General features: G+C 37.1%; 1 protein-coding gene across 3 annotated transcripts in view; it reads left to right on the top strand.

Annotated features, from left to right (window-relative positions):
• The window catches only part of PKHD1 (PKHD1 ciliary IPT domain containing fibrocystin/polyductin), a 515,189-nt gene that overhangs the window by 220,346 nt on the left and 270,115 nt on the right, over window positions 1–24,728 (top strand). For all 3 annotated transcript variants that reach the window (XM_035295877.3, XM_035295878.3, XM_078370699.1), the window contains 4 exons: window positions 1,433–1,567; window positions 7,787–7,922; window positions 10,317–10,563; window positions 22,211–22,388. In XM_035295877.3, coding sequence (XP_035151768.3) covers window positions 1,433–1,567; window positions 7,787–7,922; window positions 10,317–10,563; window positions 22,211–22,388 — 696 coding nt within the window. The remainder of the gene's footprint in view (window positions 1–1,432; window positions 1,568–7,786; window positions 7,923–10,316; window positions 10,564–22,210; window positions 22,389–24,728) is intronic.

Below are 24,728 nucleotides of genomic sequence, written 5' to 3'. Positions count from 1 at the left end.
AGTAACAAAAATACTCTTGGAATTGTACTTTTATAGGGATGAATAAGGGGGAAATTAAACAATGTAATAGCAGCAAATTTAAAAAGTAAAATACCCTCTAACTATACCAAAAAAAAAAAATGAAGAGAATTTATCCTTCCCTATTTAAAAACTTGCCACAAAGCAAAAGTAATCAAGACAGATTGTGAAAGTAATGTCTATCTTTGTGCCCATACACAAATTGATTACTTGATTACTGATTACTTTTGTAATCAAGTAATCAATTTGTGTATGGGCACAAAGATAGATGTATATGTCAGTGGAATAGAAGTAGGAGTCCAGAGAAAACCCACACATCTATAAACAAGTAATTTTTGTCAAAGGACACCAAAGACTATTCAATGTGAAAAATAATAGTCTTTTCAACAAATGGTGCTTGTACAACTAGATAGTCACACACAAAAGAATTAGTATCCTACCTCATACTACTTACAAAAATTAGCTTAAAATGGGTCATTATGTACTACTAATAAATAAAATTGGCAAAAAAATTGGTCAAAGATGTAAACATAAGAGCAACTTTGTCTCCCAGACCAGTGGTGTCTTAGTCCATTTTGTGCTGCTATAACTGAATAATAAAATTTGGTTAAATTATGATAAACAGAAATTTATTAGCTCATGATTCTGGAGGCTGGGAAGTCCAAGATTGAGAGGCCAGTGTCTGGTGAGGACCTTCTTGCTGCATCAGTCTGTAGCAGAAGGGCAAGGAAAGCAAAGAAGGAGCAAGTGAAAGAACTCACAACCTCAGGTCCCTTTGTAATTAGCACTAACCCATTCATGACCTACACACCTCCTAACACTGTTACATCAGGGATTAAGTTTTCAACACATGCTTTTTGGTGGACAGGCATAAACCATAGCAAGTAGGAGGCTTACAACTCTACCGAGCTCATTTTGTTATTACATGACCCTGTTTGGGTTATCATAAACATGTATGTACATAACTTATGTTGAAATTACAAACAGTGAATCTGTAGTCATGCCAAGCTAGTTATTTCATATTTGCAATCTTCTGACAATATGAGTTAATATGTAATACATTGAAGAAAATGTTAAGCCCTAGAGTTCTTGAATGCTATGTTTTTCTCTATTAACATTGTGTGATTTGGCCAGTCCAAGTTTATTTTGGATATGTGGAGAATTCACATTGATCTTTTTAATGTATTGATTATTATGAGGAGAAATGAAAAGTACAAAGAGGTGTTACCAAAGGAGACTCATTAGTGTTGACCTCACAGCAACTTTAGGATATCTATATTGACATCGATGGAAAAGGTGCTTTAATACACTATAGCATGCTTGTTTATACTTAATCAATACTTTTAAAAGCTACAGGAAGTCTGCAAGAAAAACCAAGCCTCAGACCTTTGCTGTAACATGCTGTATTTTATAGATTTTTAGAAGTAGCAATCTTCACCTGAAAAACTTCCAAGTTTATTCATGCAGAGATTTTGGAGTTGACATCTTGGAAAGTGATGCAAATACTTCAGTTACTGACAGCTTATTACTTGGTCATTTTGCCCACGAGGTAAGTGCCTTAGTGTGGTTGTTGTAGGCTGTCCATCACAAAAAAATTACATATGCTGGACCCCCTGATGATCCAGGATATGCAGTTTTAATAGCATTCTTTAGTGAATCTTGTATTTAATTAGTAAAAGTTAAAGGAGCATTTTATTTGTAATAGTAGTGATATTGATAATAAAACTCAAATATACATGGGTTTTAATGTTATGAGTACATATAAATTCACAAAGGTCATGAGTAGCTTACAGAATTTTATTTGGTTGCAATTTAGAATTGTTACTTATATAGAAAGAGGTCAAATCATGAAATACAAATTTGCCTAGTTTGTTATATTAAGATTTTGTGTGTGATTCACTAATACTTTCCTAAGTATGGATTTCTACATGATAAAAATCGGGCTCTAGATGACTTATCAGGATACAAGAATGCAGATGGGGCAGAGTACTTCCAGGTGGTCACTAGTTCCTGAGGTGGGGCGGGGGGGGGGTGGTTCAACGCTGTCATGGGTCTCTTAGACTTCAGATCTACAATGGATCCCCTAAGTTCTTGTGTTTATTAGAGCTACATTCATACTAGTCATCACATTGTTATGATGTTCACTAGAAATCATAGATTTCTTGAGAGCCAAGGAAAGAATATTCTCTTCAGTTTGTTCCTGAGTGCTTAGTCCAATTGAAATTTAAATGATAATTTTTTATTCTTATGCTTCCATTGAAGATTATTTCATAGTTATAGATAAAAAATATGAAGATTTTAAAGGCATTTTCTTGTTTAGCTACATTTTCCTGGGTTTAATTCTCAATTTTTCTTAGTAAAATCTCCTTTGAACTATCTTTTTCAGGAGATAAATGCCTGGCAGTGTTTATGTTCTCTAAAAGGATTACTACCTTGAGAGATGATCTTCTTTGCAGACTGTGTAGTTTTCAAGCGAGGATGGTACCTAGATTTAGATTCTGTGATGCTGCAGTACATCAAAGGTCCTTAACTTTTCCAGAAATAACCTTAGAGTAGATGTAAAACACAAAATTCCCATCAAACTGAGTAACTGTCTTGATAAATTAATGTTGCAATATCTTAATGGATGTTAAATAGACATCATAATTAATGGAAGAGTGACATAAATTAAGATATAAATTATGACAAAATGGTGCCTATCATGAGATAATCAAAAATAATCACACCCTTGGGGTATGATTCACTAGGAATGTAGTACAGCTAAGGGCCTTTCAGTCTCTTAACAAGTAAGTGCAGACAGGAGTCCCATGGTGGAAAATGTTAAAACAGTTTTGTTCTAGGGGTTGTCTAGATGCTGGTTAGTTATCCAAATCATAAAACCACATAATTAAAGAGCCAACTATTACCTAAGAGATGAGCTGGTTAAAATTCTTGAATCTAGTGGGAAATGGAGGCTTGGAAAGTTGAATGGCAGTTTAAGGTTCATGTCTAGTATTGTGGAGCTAGGACCACCCTTATATCCTTATATCCTCCCTCTCCTGGTCAAATACTCTTCAATTGCACATAGAAAATGGCTTTGGCAATGGACATTTATTAGTGCCTCTACCAATGTTCCCTGACATGTTTTTCATGGAAGGCTAGCCCTTGGATAGAAGGGCTGGAAAAAGAAGATTCTTTGGTTAATTATAATTATGCTGTGGTGTTTACTGTACCCTCTATTTCCCAAAATCTCAAACAAATCCAAAGATGTAACATACAACATAAGCATTAGAGATAATAAAATTGTATGTGTCAGGAAATTTTGTTAAATAAGTAGATTTTAACTGCTCTTATCACAAAAAAGTAACTATGTGAGATGATAGATATGTTAATTTGCTTCACTATAACCATCATGTTGTAAACCTCAAATATACAAAATAAAATTCATTGAAAAAATATACTAAGGGCTCTGAGAAACCCTAGCACTAAAGTGAACAAGCAAAAAAAATCTGTTAACCTTTACTTAGCACAGTATTTTTCAGATTTATTTGGGAACCACTATGTTGTCAGGTGTCAGTTCAAAAAAAAAAAAAAAAAAGCAAAAGAAAAAGAGGGTACCTGACCTCTGACCTCTGTGGTCATAGGACTCTGATTTTAGCCTCTATCTTTTGTGCCTGCCATTCCTTTAGGAATTAAGACTTTTAAAGAATTTGGCCTGTCCATTGTTTATAATTGATGGCATACAATTATCAGTGAGTCATATCCTAACATAAACATTACTTTCTGGAAGAAATTTAAGATTGGAAGGATTTTTTTTTTCCTTTAAACATACCTGTATATGTGTTGATTCTTTCACAGCCAATATTAATTTTGTATTGAGATGAATAATTTTCTGTAAGGATGGCTTGAATATATGAGAAAGAGTTGTGCTATAGCATGATGATATATCCTAGTTTGGGTGGGTAATTTGTTTATACCTGTTGGCCTAGCATTCTGTCTAATTAATATATCCTTTCACACTAAAAAAGTCTGATTTTAATTTAAATTATGGTCACCCTACTTATCAAAGTATCTGTAGAATGGCTGTCTTTGTTGTTATTGTAATTAATTTGAGCAGATGATGCTGCTTTAAAAAATGTCTTATTTAGACAGATGCTGATGGAGTTGCTTTATTCTTCCTCCTATTTCTCTAGGGTGATTTCCCATTTTCATCTGTGGATTTGTCTTCTTCAATTTAGACCCTTCATCTTTTTGTTTCCCTAAATCCTCTTGTAGGGCCCCTTTTCTTCTCAATATACTAGCTCTCCCTGGGAGAAATCTCATTTTCTCTAGTGGTTTCAATTACCATCCACATGCTGATGTCTCCCATATATTTGCATTTATTTCTACCATCTTATTGTGCACTTTAAGTTTGTAATCCATTTTTGGTTTCTGTTTTTTTTCTTTTCTATTTTTATTTTTCTTGCATTGCATAGTATCTTTTTACATTGACTCATTTGAAAGTTATCCATTCTGTTATGATTATTTCAGTTGTTGGCCTTAAATTTTTAATGTGCCTGCTTGTCTTAACAAAGTCTAAATTACATCAGCTCTGTTAAACTTTACGTAAGCAATGCAAGGACATTAAACTCCTTTAGCTTCTTTCTTTACTCTCTCATCTTCTATGTTACCTTTCTCTAGTATTTGTCCTACTTTTTAAGGTAAATGTTTCATGGAAATATAGCATTTATAGAGAAATGTACACAAATCACAGGGGAATAGCTCAGTGGATTTTTACAAAGCAAACCAACCTTGTATATGTATACAACTGAGAACAAGAAATAGAGCATTGCCAGAGCAAGATCCTGTCTCTAAAAAATAAAAACTACTAATAAAGAAATGAACATTATCAGCTCCTCTAAATCTTCCCTTCCTTATGTTCCCCATTCAACCCCACTCTGTACTCCCTAGATAAACAGGCAGCATTATTCAGCCTTCTATCTATATATGTTAATTTCTCCTGTTTTTGAAGTTTGTGTAAATGAAATCCTAAAGCATGTAACTCTATTGTACCTGTCTTCTTTGGTATAATATTATATCTGTGAGATTCATTCATGTTTCTGTGTGTTACAGTTATTTCTTCTTCCAATCATTAGGTAGTATTCCATTTTGTGACTCCACCTCAATTTTTTTTTAAAGCTACGTAGCTATTGATGGATGTTAAATTGTTTTCATCATTTGTAAATTTGGTTATTTACAAATAATGATGCTATAAATATTATTCCATATGACTTCTGGTCTTCATGTGCATGCATTTCTGCTGAATACAAGCCAAGTTGTAAAATTGCTGAATCATCTGTAGCTTTAGTGGATAATGCCAAGCAACAATCCAGTGTTTATGCTTGCACCAGCAAGTATAAGAAGGGTTTCAAAGCTATGTCTTGGAAGCTCCCCTGAACAATTTCCTTCATGTCAGTCTGGTATTGGAACTCCTGTTTCTGATTCATACATCTTCCTCCTTTCTGGTTCAATTCCTCATTTTGTTTGAACATAACAGAAGGTAAATTTCTAAAAAAAACAAAATGGAATGATGAAAGGTAAAAGTTGTGAGCTATATATGGAGACCCCTTTATTAGTAGGCTGTTGGTTATAAGATACCAGTTTGAAGTTTATTTTGCCTTGAAGTGTTGAAGGCAATTATTTCATCATCTTCTAGCTCCTTCTGCTCTTAAGATAGAATAGTTTTAAGATACTCAGATTCTGGGCCGGACGCAGTGGCTCATGCTTGTAATCCCAGCTCTTTGGGAGGCTGAGGCATGCAGATCACCTGAGGTCAGGAGTTCGAGCCTGGCCAACGTGGTGAAACCCTTTCTCTAAATTTGCTGGACGTGGTGGTATGTGCCTGGAGTCCCAGCTACTTGGGAGGCTGAAGTAGGAGAATCGCTTGAACCCAGGAAGCAGATGTTCAGAGAGCCAAGATCACACCATTGTACTCCAACCTGGGCAACAGAATGAAACTCTGTCTCAAAAAAAAAAAAAAAGGATCCTCAGATTCCAGGTTTTTTATATGCAACCTTCTATTTTTTTTCTTTCTGAAAGCTGTCAGGAATGTCTCTTTGTCCCTGGTGTTTGGCAATTTCAATATGATGCACTTTGCTGTGGCTCTTTTTTCTAAACACTGTGCTAGATATTGAGTGGGACTTTTCAGTCTGGAAAATTATATTCTTTCCTTCTGGACAGTTTTCTTCAATTATTTCTTTGATAATTCTTTCCCCTATATTTTCTTCTTTTCCCTAAAACTATGATTATTTAAATATTGGGCCTCCTGGAATGTTTTTCTCATTTTAATGTTCTCACTGATTTTTCATATCTTTGTCTTTTTGTTCTACTATGATATAGAATTTCATTTTTCTACTCTATTTCTTTTATTTTTTTCTAAAAATCATTTTTTAGGCTTCTCTGTTTCATGGATATAATATACCTATTTTTCTGAGGCCATTAATTATAGTTTTTGTTTTCTTCTGATTTCTAGACTAGCTTTTTGTTTACTGGGTTTCTTTTCTGCTCTTTGTTTACTGTTTCACCATTTTTCATGTTGAGGGCTCTTGAAAAATTTCTGATAATCTTCAATTATGAGACTATTCTTAACAATGGAACAGTGAGGCACTAACAACTTGATTGGATAGTGTTTGTCAAAGAGATTTCGTGGAAAATTATAAAAACATTTATTGTTTTTGTCTTTTCAGACTTATTGTTAAAGTTCTTAAAATATATTAATATACTGCAAAGCTGCTTTTTGATACACAGTTCTATGAGCTTTAACACATGCACACATTTGTATAACTACCACCACCACAATCAAGACACAGAACAGTTGCATCTGCCCCAGTTCCTAGTTCCATCTTTGTAACCACAGCTTCCTCTTACTTTAAATCACTGGGGATCACTAATCTATTCTGTATCACCATAGTTTTGCCTTTTCAACAGTCGTATAAATGGAGTCATAAAGTATGTAACCTTTTGAGACTGGCTTCTTTCGCTCCTAAATGCCATTGGGATTCATCTAACTTGTTCACCTATCAATATTACATTCCTTATGACTGATGAATTAGATTCATCAGTCCATTAGATCGATGTAACACAGTTTGTCTATCCATTCATTTGTTGAGCTGCATTTGACTTGTTTCCAGATTTGGTGATTATAAATGGAACTGCTATAAACATTTGCATCAGATTTTTTATATAAATGTAAGTTTTCATTTCTCTAAGGTAAATACCTAGGAGTTGAATTGCTAGGTCATATGATAAGGGCATATCTAACTTTATAAGAAACTTCCAAACTTTTCCACAGTGGTGGTCTCATTTTGCATTCCACTAGAAACATGGGAGAGTTTTAATTCTTTCTCACTGTCATCAGCACTTGCTATTGTCACTATACTTTTATTTATCCATTATAATAGGTGCATAGTATATTTTCGTGTGATCTTAATTTGCATTTTTCTAGTGAATAATGATGTTGAACATTTTTTTTCTGTGCTTATTTGTTATCTGCATATTTTCTTTGCTGGATTATCTTTTAAAGGTTTTTTTTTTCCTGATTTTTGAATTGTCTGTTTGCTTACTGTTGAAATTTAAGAATTCTTTCTATATTCTGGATATAGGTCCTTTGTCATTTATGTGATTAGCAAATATTTTCTGTTAGTCGATAGCTTGTTTTTTTAAATCCTTGTTTTTATTCATGCATTATTAATTGTATTTTGTGTCCAGTTTTCTTATTTTGCTTTCTTTATTTTTTTCTTTTAATTCACAGGGAAGCCTGTGTATGTCATCTGGGATTAAAACTCCTAAAAGATGGGAACTGATGGTGTCTAACACAGTCTTTGTTAATTTTGATCTCATCAACTGTGTGGCCATTAGAACCTGTTCAGGCTGTTCCCAAGGACAAGGTAATTATTTGAATAGACAGAACATATGATTAATAAGGCCAATATGCAAGTCAGTATTATAAATAGTGGCAAATACTTTGTGAATCATTATTTCTTTCAGTTATAAGATTGCATCAGTAGAAACTGTTGCTTAAATCTTCTCAAAGAAATCCTGGAGGTTCTCCTAATGCAGCTTCTGTAGCTCCCTGTCCTCCTCGTATTGTGGCGCCTATCACATTCTATCATTATGGTCCTATGTCTCTGCTGGACTCTGACCTTCATAAAGGCAAAGATCATGTCTTTCTTGCTCAGAGTTTTATTACTAGTACCTGGCACAGAGCCAGGTGCCTAGGAGGCAGTTCATTGATTAAATGAATGAATGGAGTTAGATGGGTAGGTACCTGGGTATAAACTAACATGCATACAACCTTTCCTGAAAGAGCCAAAGTTTAGGTACTTAAGGTTTTCAACAGTCCATTGCTTGATGTATGCACAAAGGGAAACATAGGAATTCTTGCTCACATTTTAACCGCATCTCGGAGGTGGTAAGAAATAACCTGGAGGACTCATGGGCCAAGGTGGAAGAGATAGAGAGTAATCTAGTTGATTTAATCATTGTAAACAGCCAAACCAAGTAATTCAAGTAAATATGCTTTTGTGGTTTGACTCACCAATTTAGATAATTATTTGTTTTCTTTTTAATTAAATGAATAATCAGCAAGTCTCTACTTGACTTTTTTTTTCAAACTATGTAGGCAGAATGAAAGATTTTTTTTATTTGGGTGGCATCTGAGTTTAGGATTGTAGAAATAATAATGGAAATAAAAATGCCTCATAACAAGTTCTTGCAATCACAATTCCTTAATTCTTTAATATCTTCACTATTTCATGTAATTGATGAGACATTGAAAAAAATCACACTACTTCTATGAGCTCTAATTCCTCCTCATGGAATAATCTTGGCTAACCCCTCTCTTCAGTTGCTTAAAACTGTCTATTTCAGGCTGTGCTTAAAGACCTAGGGGGTGCAAATATGAAAAACACATAGTTTCTGTCCTCCAGGAACTCTTGATCTAGGCACAAAAATAAATGTCCAAGCCCATTATTGTAAGACAGCATGATGAACGCAGTACTAGAGGACTTAACAAAGTCAGTGAAGGGGCCAAGGAAGGGGGTCAGGCAAGAGTTTATAGAGGGTATTCCTGAGTAGGGTTTGGGAAGTTGAATAGAAGTTTACAAGAAGGTATATGCAAAGAAGAATTTAAAGGAACAGTATACACAAAGAAATAGTATCCAAAAAGCAAGTTTGCTTGGGGAATCACATAGAAGTCCAATATGACTGAAATGTAGAGCTGCAGGTGGTTTGTGGTATTAAATGAAATATAGAAGTTGCAGGAGGTGCAATTGTGTAGCCTTTCATGCATGAATTAATTCACTGCATGTACTCTATTGGGACACAGAATGAAAACATTAGAGCCTCTATTTGTATCTTATTTTATTTTCTTTTTTGTATATTTTATAATGCACACAATACATTATGGTATGGTAGTATATGTACTGGGAGATGTGTACTCAGTTTTCTTCTTTTAATGACATGGGTGTGTGAATTAGATCACTGCCATACTCTGTAGGCAATTGGACTGACAGTACCAATGAATCACATGGGGGTAGTATTGGGAAAAGACTACCAAGAAGTGTGGCCCTAGAGCTAATACTTAGAAAGTGTTTTACTAAAACTATTTGCCTAAGTGATTAATTGAGTTTTGCTCTTGAAGGTAAATGTTTAAAGTATGAACCTCATAGTAAGAGGTGTTGGAGGGTTTAGACTCGCCATAGAGGAATGGAAGCAGAAAGATTGGAAGACTAAACCATAGCATCTTTAGTGTTTAGTAAGTAATAAATTAATGTGTTCTGTTTCTATTTCCTCTAGACCAGAGTTTCTTACCTTTGGCACTATTGGCATTTTGGGCCAGATAATTCTTTGTTGTGGGGATTATTCTGTGCATCGTAGGATATTTAGCAGAATTTCTGGTTTCTACCTACTAGCTGCCAGTAGCACTGCCAACTCCCCAGTTGTGAGAGCCAGAAATGATTGAAAATAGTTCCATATGTTGCTAGGAAGGTAAAAGCAACTCTGGTAGAAAAATCAATGCCCTACAATGTGAACTATATACCACATGAAGGTAGGGCCAATGCTGCGCTTATACCTCTTAGTATCTCTAGCATATACCAGAGCTTGGCCTGTAGTCGACATTCACTGTAAAACACCCACAGAAAATACCTTTTTTCTTGTATGAATAGGTGAATTGTAAAACTGGATAACTATGCAATTTAAATCCTGAGAACATTACTCCCGTGACTTTAGTTGCTGTTTGTGCCATTGTGTAATAATCTTTCTGTCTTCCAATTTTATAGGTGGATTTACTGTGAAGACCAGCCAGTTGAAGTTTACGAACTCTTCAAACTTAGTGGCATTTCCATTTCCTCATGCAGCAATTTTGGAAGACTTGGATGGGTCTCTGTCTGGGAAAAATAGGAGTCACATTCTTGCTTCTGTGGAAACCCTTTCAGCTTCCTGTTTGGTCAATGCAAGCTTTGGTCAGGTTGTCCATGGCAGTGCCTGTGGAGGAGGCGTTCTTTTTCATCGTATGTCAATTGGTTTGTAAGTGGAGTTAACTATACTTTTTAGCATGCTGATGAGCATGCATCTGTTATTCCTGCTGTTGAGGCTTATATAAGGGAAATTGTTTTCTAGATTATTTGAAGTATTTGGCTCTACTGAAGTGAAATGGGAATAACTGACAGCTGTCTGATTATGAGTGTGTAGTAGTTTGAAGTGGACTTAAATGGCAGTTAACTTGCTACATTCCTGGACCAGATCTCATGGCCTGTGACCTCTTATTGACATTTTGGGCTAATAACTTCCTCTTAAAGAGACTTACAACCAACAGAGAGTTTGAAATTTACTTAAATTAAAAGTATTATTTAAAAATTCTAATAATGTCCATTCTCAATTATATAGATGTATTCTTTCCAAGCTCTTTTTAAGTGTTCAATATGCTCCAGGGAAGCAATTGCTGATACCTCCTATACTTGCAAAGTTGCTTCACTTCAGTTCATTTTCCTTGTTAATTTCATGAACTATTGGATTCCTATAATACATTTCCTATTAATATTGGAGCAAGGACTTCTTGGTTATGCTACTCAAACTACCATTAAGTTAGCAGCAGAGCTGTTTATAATGCATAATAGGATTGCTCCTGCCCTCTTTAATTTCCAGGTAATGACTGCTGAGTGTCTAGAGTTCTGTCTTTTACTTATTCCAAATGCATTGTATATATTTAGCCACACTTCTTTTCTTCCTTTGTTTTAAGTGTCCTAACTCCGTGAATATTAAGTTATGTAATTCAGTCAGACCACATTGGTCTCTTATTTGAACAGGTAAACTCCAGGGAGTGAGAATCATGGTGATTAGGACTGTACTGACTCTGTGTTTTGAATGCATATGGAATAGTGCTTTGGCATTCTGGTTTGAAAGCCTTAGCAATGCACTGCTAGCACTGAATACTCTGCAAATTTTTTATTTTTCCTTTCTATAGTGTTTTTTATTTTACCTAATGATAATGAACCCAATTCCAGTGAGTAAAATAATAATATGTAGGGATATATTTCGATTTATAATCATTTTGATTGTGTAGAGCATGACTTTTTCTTTATTCTCAAGGTTGCAGCCTGATTTTTATTATTTTAGCGTTCTTACCAAAGATGTTTTAAATGAGTGTTTCGAGAGTTATAAAAATTAGTGATTTATTTCTTAATGCATTTTATCAAATGAGGAAAATAGATTTGTATAGTTAAAAGGTACATTATATGCTTCTATAATATTTATTTCTGCATGATCTTGGTAGTCCTTTATTATGCTTTACTTTGAGATCTACTGGTAGGCTGTCTCTTGGAGAGGCACTTGTCAGTAGAAGGCTCTGTAGAGCTGCAACCTTGTTTGAGCATTTGCTCTCTGAGATCTTTGGGACAGGATATTAAGGTTCCTGCCTTGGCAGCAGGTCATGATCCCACCGCTTAGGAACTGACAAGGTCGAGAAAAATATAATCCTGATGCTCTATTTTAAGTAGATTCAAAAGGGTCTGGCAGGATGAAAAACTTATCCTAGTTTTCCTGGGTTTTTCTTGTTTTAAAAAGGAAAATTCCATGTTCCAAAAACTTCCTCAGTCAACTTCCTCTAATCCTTAGATTCTATCTAAAATGTTCAGGTTGACTCACAGGTCTATGGACAAGTACCCAACTGACCCTAATTAGTCACCTGGAAGTCTCAGCCTGCTTCCAGTTACAAGTCTCTTGGCCCTGATGTTCTCACCTCTAGGAGAGGCAACTGAATTAGATGATCTCTAAGGCCTTGCTGCTCAAAGTGTTGTCCATGGACCAGCAGCAGCAGCACCAGGATTTTCTTAGAAACGCAGAATCTTGGACTGGGCCCCAGTTGTCCTGAATTACAGTGCCCAGGTGATTTATATTAAAGTCTGAGAGGCACTCCTCTAAGGTCCTTCTAATTTTATCTTTCTATGATTCTATCCCTAGCTATTTGTGCTCAGTGGCTTGATCTTTGTCCCAAAGCATTATAACCTCATTAGGAACATGTCAGAGTTAATGAGCAATTTGAATTCAGCATAGATACAAACTTTGCTGCATTTCATGGAGAAAGGATTAATTTGTTGTGCTATTTGCCTTGGGGCAAGCACCCTAAGAGTTGATTTACAAAGCTCTCACAGTCATGATCTTTTGGGGTTGCATGTTGATGGAGATCTAATATGGCAAAAGCACCCTGCTGTCTTCACTTTCAACCCTTGCCTCCCTCCCTCAGCAAGAGGTCCTGAGAGGGCAGGGAGTGAGGCTTTACATAGCTGCATAAACAAGACATCCTCTTCCCCCTTTGCTAATAACCAAGCTCTTAGAATATGAGTTTTTCCTTGGTAGGCCCTCTGTCTGGTCCATTTTCACTGTAAGTTCTGTGTTTGCACTGGCAACTTTCTATTCCTGTCCCTCACTACCTTAAATCTGAAGGTGCTTTCCTTTCTGGCACTTCCTGCTTTATTGGTTCCTATGACTCAAAGCCAACAGCTGGGCCGACAGAAGTACTTAAATATTTGAAGTTGGCCACACAATTTAATAATCGGGTGAAGAAAAAACTGCCACTCTCTACAAGGCAGAGTCTAGTTTATGTTTTGTTAAAATGACAGCATACTTGATCTGCATGAGTGCTGCTTATATTGTTTTCTCTCTCTGTAGAAGCCACAGGTATTCTGGATAGCGTTCCTTTCCCAACTTCACCCTATAATCTCAGTGTTCTGGTGAGACAGGGGTGATGTTAGTTCTTCCAATGTAAGTCAGGCCCTCATATCAGAAATACATGCCAGTGACTGTTTTTTTTCAGGGTCCTATAATGATAAAATGGCCCACATAGTTCTTGTATTGGTATATCCCAATCTTTAGGTAAACATTTTTGTGTGTTGAGATATAATTACATGAAATAAGTACAATATGATCAATAGGTTTTTATGTGCTATTTTTCTATCCCCCAGTCCAAAGTATCATGTGCCCTAAGAGTGAATTACCCACCATATATCTAAGACTTCATATAAAAAATGCAAAATATATCAAAGATTTGTTTATATTGATCATATTGAAATAATATTTTGGAAAGATTGGGCTGAATATATTACTAAAATTAATTTAACCTGATTATTTTAACCTTTTTAGTGTTTCTACTCTACTTGCCAAAATGGGATTTATGATTATTTTCTATAGACCTGTTTCTGAATGCTCAGAATCCCACTGATGCAAATGCTGGGGTCTAAACGTAAAACATGCAGTCATCCTTAACTCATCTTTGTACCTTATTTCCCATATTAGTTACCTCCCGGCTCAATTTTTCTCTCCTTAAGAAATCCCTCTTGAGTCTTTCTACTTCTCTCCTTCCCCAAATCCTTCTCCAGTCTGGGCTGTCATAACTTTTCACCTGTGGAATCACAACAGCCTCTTAGCTTGCCCTTTTGTGGTGCTTAAATCTCTGAACTTTGTAAATGCAAATCTGATCTTGCCATCCATTTCTGTGCTTGAAACGTTTAAAGAATTCTCAGTGCTTTCCAAGGAAAGCCTGACATTCCTAATGTGTCTTGGAGCTTCCATGACCTGCTGTCTGCTTTGGGTTCCAGCATCATCTCTTAGCACTTTATTCTACTTTTCCTGCGTTCTGTCCCCTAGCTACATTCAACTTCTTTGTGCTTTTCAATTCATAATATTCAGCTTCCATGAACTCAGCATAGAGGTTGTTTTCTCTGCTAGGCTTCCCTGGGCATTCTGTGTGATATCTTTGTTGTGTGCTAGCTATTTATACTTGGTCTAATCAGTATTCATAGCATCTGCAAAGCTTTATAAATTGTCCATCTTTCCTCATAGATGGTAAAAAGGGGAAATAGGATTTTTCTTTGTTTGTATTATGATGCCCCAAACCATGTTTAACACATAGCAACTCAACACAATCAGTGTTGGGTAAATAAATATAAATAAAAAATAGTGGATTACTCCCAAATCTTTCGTTAATGTCATTATTGTCCATATCTTTCCTAGGTCATGTTCATGAGGAGTCCACAGCATTCACCTTTTCTTCAGAAGAACCAGGAGTAAAATGATATCCCCAGTCTTCTAAAATTCCTCAGAGTATCTAACATTTAAGAATGTTCTTTCGTAATGCTCTCTGGGCTTTTACTTTTCTGGGTCAATCATTTGACTGGAAGATTTATTTTAATTGCCGATTCCTTCTCTATCCAACCCCACCCTCCCCTCACTCGGTCATCAGTTTGCCTTTATTTGTAATTGTTTTCTTGGCCTGGTGGAATAGAAACATAAACTCTGATAGAGTGGATGTGAGCTCAACCCTCATAATTATTATCTGGGAAACTTTTGTCATTGCTGTTTACAGCAATCTATAACTTCTTCGCTTGTCAGAGACTCATTGAGGTATCAACAAACCAGACCTTAATTCTGTCTTCTAATTAGTGACTGTATTGAGTGTGAGGGAAATTAGAAGAGCTTGCAAGATTTTGTAGGCTGGCTGACTAATCCTTCTGAGTTTATATGGGATGCACGTAAAATAGTCAGGACAGACACACAGTGCATGTCTGAAATTATTTTTCAGACTGAAGAATAGAGAAGTAATTAACAGTCCTTTGTGGGTACAGTCATATCCCCTCCACTTCCTAGGTATATTTTTTTTGGATAAGTTACTTTACCTCTTTTTGTTTCAGTCTTTTTAATCACTAAAATGGGTATAATGGTATTTATCTCTCGGGGTCATTGCTTGGCATGTGTGTAGTAGGTACTCTTTAAAGAATATTTTACATTTGTGATTTATAAAACAATATGTAGGCATATTAGTAATTGGATAGATTAATGCAGAATTTTTTTGTTTCTGAGAAACAAATGCCTGACAAGGGAATTAAGTTTTTTTCAAATGTAACTTAATCCAATTCCTGAAAAATAGGGACTAATTTATAATAATCACATGACATTGTACTAGCCCAGCAAAACCTCCCAGGTGGTTGTAGAATCTGGGGTCAGTCGGGGCATAGGCTTCAATTCATTGTGCCCCAGTACCTTCTATTACTTCCTTCCCACCTCTCCTGGAAAATAAAAGGTTAATGTTCTTGTTGATCACCTTGATTCTTAGATCTTGCTTAATATCCTCTCCTGTAGTGCTTGCGTTCAGTTTTTACCTATGTAACTGCTCTTAATGTGTCAGTGTTCAAAGTATGAGGCACCCCCTGCCTCTATGAATGCAAAAGTAAAGAAGAGTTCAAATGGAAATTTTGGCCTAGCTTTTCCTCTAATAATCACCTCACTTTCCTTCCTAGGGATAAATAGCCATGGCATCACTAATGGTATCTCTTCAGTCCTTAAAAAACAACCCTGTGAGACAAGAAAATTCAAAGATGTATTATTCTCTCTTGGCAGCAAAGGTTATAGAATTAAAATAGAAAAAGATCTAAAAATCATAATGGACCCCAAACAGAGGAATATCATCAACTATATTACATGGATATTAAGTTTTATGAATAATAAAAGGGTGCAGTGGTATGCCGGTAAATGTTTAACAACTAACTGTCCAGAATAAAAAACTCTGGTTTATTGCATTTGCCTAATTCTATGGCGAAAATACTTTCACATGCCTTATTTCAAGCTTCCAACCTGATAGCAGTGAACATGAAGTTGGGAAGAAGGGTCAGTGATCAGCTCCTGTCAGCCAGTGTCAGTCATCCCCATCACAGCACCAGTATGCATATCTATATATGAATGCGAGACCAGGCTTCTTGGTCTAACTTCCTACCTGCTAGATAAAATATTTTTTAATATCTCTGACAAGCAGTCATCTACCTGTCTACCTTCCGGTTGCATTGCTTCAATGACAGTGCTCTCATGTTCTCAAGCAGCCATTCCAATTGGACTCAGCAAATCAAAAGTAGAGATGCAATGGTATATGGTCACCCAAAGCAGGATAATGGGCATCTATTGCTTTTCTTCATGGTTTAAGATAGAACGGGCAAGAAATATTGTCCTAATATAACAGCAGATAACAATGTTGCAAAAACCATGGATACTTCCTTAGAGGAGACATATTTAAGTGTTTCTGAATCCATAAGGCTGTGAATGGAAAAACCTAATGATACAATGATAATGAAATATTACGGAATGGTGGCAGTTCAGCAGATAGAATAGTGGTGCTGTGACAAGGACTGTTATGAGCATGGTATGTTTTTAAAGGATGTGCATGCAAAACCATGCCTCAGAAATCTGTTGGCTGTGCTTATAATTTTGACTTTTCTTTCCTTTCGTGCAGTAAAAGATGAGTGACAGCAGCAAGCACAAATATTCAGAAGATGTTTGAAACACCATTTGAGGTTAGGTATTGTGGTGTGTCTGGCTTAGGAGATGGATAATTATAAAGGATATATTTCACAGTTGTTTCAAATCACAAGCATTTAGAGCTCAGTGCAATGCTTGTCTTTAATACACAAAGATATGCACTCTGAGAAAAAGTAAGCTCATGGTAAACAAAAACCCAGGAGTTAATATGTGCTCTCATTGGTATTATTGATTGCCTAACAAATCCTTTGTGGGATTCAACAGTTCTTCACAGTACGTGGGCACTGAGTTACTTAACTGTTTAAGTAACTATTATGGTAAGTTGGTACTTTGACCAGGAAGTTTTTACCAACTGGTAGTGTTATATTTCTAATGGAACATTTCCCTGAATTAAAAACAGGTTTGGCTGGGCTTGGTGGCTCATGCCTGTAATCCCAGAACTTTGGGAGGCCGAGGCGGGTGGATAACCTGAGGTCCAGAGTTTGAGACCAGCCTGGTCAACATGGTGAAATCCCGTCTGTACTAAAAATACAAAAAATTATTAGCTGGGCATGGTGGCACCTGTAATATCAGCTGCTCAGGAGTCTGAGGCAGGAGAATTGCTTGAATCCAGGAGGCGGAGTTTGCAGTGAGCTGATTATGCCACTGCACTCCAGCCTAGGCAATAAGAGTGAAATTCCATCTCAAATAATAATAAAATAAAAAATAAAATAAATGAAACAAATATTAAGGCAGCCCACAGAAAAGGGAAAACAACGCAAAAGGATTACAGCCCTTTTGTCTCTTTGATCATTGACAGGAGAGGCTGTTTCTGATGCAGAGTTAAGGGTTAACATTTAAAACAGACTGGTTGCCTCCTGATTTCTTGCACATAAAGCCATGAGAAGTTCAGGGAGAGACTTCTTCCCCTAGTAATGAAGCTCTCTGCTGCTAATGGCCCATGCAGACTCCCTTGGCTCCTCCAAATTAGAAATGCTTTTGTGCTCCTTTGCTTCATTAACAGTAAAGAGAGGGAGATTGGTGGCTATTTAGGGCATGGGGAAATTGGTGGCTATTTAGGGCAAGTGAAAATTGTAGTAATTATGGTTGGTAAGTTATCTTCATGGTGTTTTTTGACTCTTGATGTTCTTTTGGTGCTTTTCAAAAAGAGCCCACCATGGTCAATTCTGGCATTTGGTCTGGGAGGACAGGAGATGATCTGACTGGATTTTTGGCCCCCGGTGATGGACAGTACAAGGCATCTTGCCTGACGAAATATAGGTCTTTTGCATTTTGATTTGCTTTTCAGAATGGATAGCATGTCTGAAGGCTTACCATGTGACCCTTTCTACTACCAGCTGTGATAAAAGTGTTGTATATATGATAACCTCCTTCTCTACCTGTATCGCACTATAGAAAGCTGGTGCTGCACGAGTGACTGCAAAATTGCATCCCTAATAAACCTTAGTTGAGAAAAGGCTGAGAGAGTACATGAAAAATAAATAAGAAAAGGTAATTTAGGCCTGTAATCTCAGCACTTTGGGAGGCCAAAGCAGGTGGGTCACCTGAGGTCAGGAGTTCAAGATCAGCCTGGCTCACATGGTGAAACCCTGTGTCTACTAAAAATACAAAAATTAGCCAGGTGTGGTGGCGTGCTCCTGTAGTCCCATCTACTTGGGAGGCTGAGACAGAAAAATCACTTGAACCCAGAAGGTGGAGGTTGCAGTGAGCCAAGATCGTGCCACTGCACTCTAGCCTAGGCGACAGAGTGAGACTATGTCTCAAAAAAAAAAAAAAAAAAAGAAAGAAAGAAAAAAGGTAATTTAGAACCACAGTGTGCCATGATATGGTATATCTCTGGTTGGCCAAGGAGTTTGCTTCAGATAATTGGATTCTGACTGGAAGGAAAGGAACATCAAAGGAAGGTACAATGTTTCCAAAGACAAATAAAACCAACTAAATGCTACCATTTAGCAGTTTGACACTATTTGAAGAGGGACCATATTTGTTTGGGCCTTCAGAAACCAGAGAGGTGATCTGAAAAATGCTCCCTTCAATGATTGAAATTGCAATCTACAGAAACTGACTCAGGGGAAATAACATCCTAAAAATTGGTCTATAAATGTGGTATTAATTGAAATTTCAGGAATAATTAAGTCTAGTCAAGGTGACCAGGGAAATTCTTGGGACCACATCACTGGAATTTACAATATTTCTGGAAATATCCACCCAATTGTTTGTATCATCACGTATTGAGGTAATTTTTTTTAAATGATCAAAGTGATGTGCATGAGAAGATAGGTGAGGCAGGAGAAATTAAATGTGAACAGATGGATGCATTTGAATGGAGTTCTTCTTCTGGTTTATAGTTAAGATAAAACTGTTTTAAAAAGTGGTTTGAGAACACTTGACTAGGATAGAAGCAACATGAATTTTCAAGGAAATCATAGCGTTTTCCTAGACCAGAGACCGTTATTAGTGCATACTGCTTGTACGTGCCCAGGAGAGGTTTTCTGGCCACTAACTGTGTTTGTCCTCTTGGCAAGTATCCTACTGATATGGGGTTGATTGTATCAAGCTCTAATAACTTAGGATCCCCCAACTGCTGATTTCTTTTGAAAATAAGTTTGCAAGAAATCTCTTGACCTTCTTGTGGTTTTCTAGGCAGACTTCCAAGTTGGGGAGAAATGTTACTGCATAACCAGTTGGAGTGTTCTGGTGCATAAAACACTTGTTTATTCATTCAGAAAATATTTGGTTGACTCTCACTATGTGAAAGGCACTTTTATTTTTTATTGTAAATCATTAACCAAAAATTCTGATTTATCAATTAATCTCTCATGGATTTAGGTCTTGTGATTCATTTTTCCAAGCCCGTATATCTCAGTAAAAGCTGGAAGAATATACTTTTGGAAACTGAAACTCTTAGAATCATTCTCTGTACTCCAGGAAATTTAGATATTTCTAATGTATTTTATTTACTGACCACAGTACTTACTGTAGCCAATTTTGATATTTCTTAAGTTCTAACTTACCTCTTCTTGTCATATTTGTTTTACATTTATGTCCCTGAAGCTTACTTTTATTTGCTAAATAGTTGGGCCAAATTGTTACTGGACAATATCCTGGAACTATGGGACTCATGGTTTCCACTGGGAAGAGAGAGCCATGTTGACTGAGGGCAAACGGCTGGAAATTTTAAGAAGGGCAATTTAACATTCTAAAACTTTTCTAAAGATTATAATTTAAAACTAAATTCCAGAAATAGAATGTTTTCTATATGAAGATGTGAACACTGCATAACTGAAAGAGGGGAGGGATAAAATGTCTCGGTGGGAATTCCTGCATTGGATTGGAAGTTAGAACGGATTATCTTTGTGTTCATTCTGATTCTAAGAATATAGGTTGAGAATTGTCCATTAGTTCCAATTTAAATCCTGAAAGGGTGGGGTAGGGAGGGGTGGATAACAAACCAAAGTATGTAAAACCCAAAGAAAGGAAGAAATTTTCCACTCCTCTGAGATTTGTAAAGGTTCTGTTAATGCTACATAGGGAAATCTGAAAAAAGAGTAGTTTTTTCATTTCCAAATGTCCTGAGCATTTTTCATCCCTTTCATTTTATTAATTAATTCATGAAACAAATACATTTAATCTTTTGAGAAATATGTGTCAAGTGCTACATTGTCAGGCTCAGTGATCTGTACCATGGAAGGGTTTTGGGTATGTTTTTAAATGACTGAATATCCTGAATGAACCTCTAGACATTCAAATAAGTAGTGCAGAATGGTAAATCTGGCATATTTGAGGTTCTTTCTTAAAAGACATCTAAGTAGATATTGTTGGTCTTGGTGAGTGCTTTGTGTAGATTATATTTCATAGGACCTATATGAAATCTATTCTATTGTTGCCTCCATTTTAAAAAGAAATGAATCTAAATGTTAAAAAGGGTCTGAAATTTGCCCAGGTTTACACATCTACTGGGTGCTGATCTAGATTTCAGTTGATACCCATTTGGTTCCAGTGTCCAGACGTGCAACACTAAAAAAAAAAAAAAAAAAAGTTCCTTTTTGTAATATTCCACTGGCTTATAAATTGGCTTTAGATATACTCATGCTCCATCTCTCTGTGAAAATTCGATGTCCTCTTTTGTCTCATTTCCCTTACTTTGAGAATTTAATTATCTGCCTGCAGCAAAATGCCACAGTCAAAGATTTTCATGAAAACTAAACCAAAGGAGGAAGAACAGTCATAATGTGTGCTGATTTTTTTTTCTGGCTTTTGCTTTATTTCTTTAGGTCCACTTGGACTATCTTTTAGTGTCTAATCATTGGCTAAATCTATGTTTTAATGAAGTCTTAAGAATCATTTTCTGAGATGGCTATATATAGAATAAGTTGGGTAACTGGATTCAGAAATTTCTAGTTCTATTATGTGATACTCACATATTGCTTTTGCTCTGCACTGCCTCAGTTTTCTCATTTGGTAAAATGCAGTTCTTCTAGAATACTTTATCTACATTAGAAAATGTCACTGGCTGCTTTTAGAAGATCTCATCTATTCATTCTTCATTCACATAACAAACATGATTTGGGTGCCATTGTGTGCTGAGCCCTGTCCCAGGACAGAGGACACCAATAAGAAAGGGAAAAACCTCTCTAACTTAGGGATCTTATAGTCTATGTTTTTAAAAAAGCATAGCCAAGAACACATGGGTACTGTAGTAGCAGTGACTACTAGGCATTACACACACCCACAGAAGATGAGCAGGTTACCTCATTATTCTAGAGAAGGATGCTGAAGCCACTCCTGCAGGGTATTTGGAGCTGGCCTTCTGAGAGTCTCAGCACCTAGGTGCGTCAGGGTCCAGGGCTCTGTCGATTGTTTTTCATGTGAATATCCAATTGCCAATAATAATTTTTTCTGCTGCTGATAAATCTGGTCCAAGGCAAAATTCTGGCCATAGACATTTCTTTGTTAAAATGATAGTATATAGTCCTAGCTCACACAAATTCATTAATGTGACATTTATTAGTGGCAGAGGTTGCAGTGAGCCGAGATCCAAGTTCACGCCATTGCACTTCAGCATGGGCAACAAAAGCGAAACTCTGTCTCAAAAAGAAAAAAAAAAAGAAAGAAAAAAGAAATTTGAGAGTCACCACCTCTAGTTCACCAGGCCATTGTGAATGCAAATAATCCAATAAAAACTTCTCACTGAGTTGTTTTTACTCACACAGTGACTGCTAAAACCTTCCTAGACATGCAACTAAAGAGGGTCTAAGACATATATGGAGAAAATGGAAAGATGATTGCAGTCGACAGAAGAGGAATGCATTGAATTCAGAATGAGCAAATAATCTTGCACCTCATTTTTTTTTTCCTTTTAAAATCACTCTAGAGCAAATGCTCCTGAGGTTTCTTGTGATTTAACCATGACTGACAGCAGAAATAAAACAACCACTGTCAATTATGTACGTGATACATTGTCTAATCCTTATGGCTGGATGGCTCTGCTCTTGGACCAAGAGACCTACTCATTGCATTTTGAGAACCTGTGGATCAACAGATCTCTGCAGGTAACCCAATTCATTAGTTGATATGTCCCATTCTCATGGGTTCTTGTCTTTCTTTGTTTGAGATTGAAAACAAATGGGTTGAAAGAGGAGCAGTTTATGTCGTCATTGAAAGTCTTGGCATATTCTAAGCTGATAAAGAAAACTGCAGTAGCATTTTGGCCAGATGAATATAATAAGCTAAATATGAGATTTGGTTGCTGTTTTAACTTAAAAATTTTAGTATCTATTTACGTGTTATTGTGAATGTAGAATGGTTCCGCCTGAAAATTTGAAATTGTTAATACAATGAGAAACAACCTCTACAGATCTTATATAATTGCATTTCTTTAAAAATTATTAGTTAATAGCCAATTTACCCTAGAGAGAAGTGTTTGTAGCCAGAGAAAAATGCCTTACCAAAGCATTTCTACGTTGCATACTGCCACCTTGTGGTCAAAGAGTAACTTGCAAATAGGTCTGAGTCCCCAGGCTGGATTGGGTTAAGGGAGACAAATAACAGCAGTGAAGATAGAAATGGCCATGTGGTAACGGCCTACTAGAAGCAGAGACGGTCGAAGGCTCCCACTGGAAATAAGTAAATAAATAAAAACATAGTAAGCATGTGAAACCTTCATTGACTACCAAGGTATCCAGGTTCACTCATCAAAATTGACTAGAAGGCTGGTATGAACCACAGAGAGAAGGAAGAGCGGTGTGGGAAGGGGAACCCGGTCCTCCAGCCATCAGAGGCAGTAAGTGAGTGCACTACCCAGACGTGAAAACTGCTTTTTCCACGGAATTGTGCAACCCATGGATAGGAAGATCCCACTCGTGAGCCCACATCACCAGGGCCTGGTGTCCTAAGCCCAGAACATGCGGATTCTTACAGCCTCTCAGCTGGAATCTACTTGAGCCTACCAAACTCCCATGGGGAGGGGGAACAGAACTGGCTTCTGCTGCCTGCTGTCTAAGCCATTTGAGCTCCTTGGAGGAGAGGCAGCACTGGGACCTGTAACTGCCTAACACGCTAAGCTCCCTGGGTGGGGGAAGGGTAACATCCATTTCTATAGCTCTAGGCTGCACTTTTCCCCAGCTGGAGCCAGGGAGTCTGGATGGCTTTGTCCCAGTCTTGTCCCCACAGCCCAGCACACCGGCTATGGCAGTCTGCAGCCAGGGTGCCTCTTCAGGCCTAACTCTGACCCGTCCCTCCTCAGTGGGCAGGGCCTCTACACAGGATCTCTGATAACTTCAGCCAGAAGCTCAGGGACAGAATTCAGATCTCAATGGGTGTGAGCCCCTAGTTGGGGGGGGTAGTCTCTGTGGACCTGAAGACTTAACCTCTACTCCTGGTAGTTCTGAAGAATCCAGGCAGCCCATACAAGTGGATTGCCCTTGGTGAAACACACTCTGTCAACCCAGGGACAAAGTGCTTCGTTAAATGGGTCCTGCTCCTCATGCCAGCAAACTGGGTGAACCCTCCAACAGGAGTTGTCAGACACCCTATAGAGGAGTGATCCTACTGACATCAGGTTGGTGCCCCTTGAGGTCAGAGATCCCAGAAGAAGTAACAGGCACCCATCTTTGCTACTTTCCAGCCTCCTTGAGTGACATCTCTAGGCACAGGAGCGAATCAGATGAATATGGCCTGAAGTGAATTCCCAGCAAATGGCAGCAGCCCTGTGGAAGAGGGACCTGAAAGAAAAACAAACAAGCAGAAAGCGACAACAGCATCATCAGCATCAACAACAACAATAACAACAAAAAGGCCCCCACAAAAACCCCATCCAAGGATCAGCAGCCTCAAAGACCAAAACTAGACAAACTCAGAAAGATGAGAAAGAATCATTGAAAAAATGCTGAAAACCAAAAAGGCCAGAGTGCCTCTTCTCCAAATGATCACAGCATCTCTCTGTCAAGGGCACAGAACTAGATGGAGGATAAAAAGAATGAATTGACAGAAGTAGGCCTCAGAAGATGGGTAATAAACTATGATGAACTAAAGGAGCATGTTCTAACCCAATCCAAAGAAGCTAAGAACCTTGAAAATGGTTAAAGGAATTGCTAACTAGAATATCAAGTTTAGAGAGGAAGATAAACAATCTGATGGAGCCAAAAAACACAGCATAAGAATTTTGTGAAGCATATACAAGTATCAATAGCTGATATCAGAGCTTGAAGATCACCTCACTGAAATAAGACATGCAGATAAGAATAGAGAAAAAAAGAATGAAAAGGAATGAACAAGGCCTCCAAGAAACATGGGACTTCATAAAAAGACTGAACCTATGATTGATTGAAGTACCAGAAGGAGACAGGGAGAATGGGAAAAAAACTGGAAAACACCTCAGAATGTTATCTAGG

Source organism: Callithrix jacchus, chromosome 4 (genome assembly GCF_049354715.1).
Source record: "Callithrix jacchus isolate 240 chromosome 4, calJac240_pri, whole genome shotgun sequence".
In the NCBI taxonomy this organism is placed as follows: Eukaryota; Metazoa; Chordata; class Mammalia; order Primates; family Cebidae; genus Callithrix; species Callithrix jacchus.
This window is presented reverse-complemented; position numbering and strand designations above follow the sequence as displayed.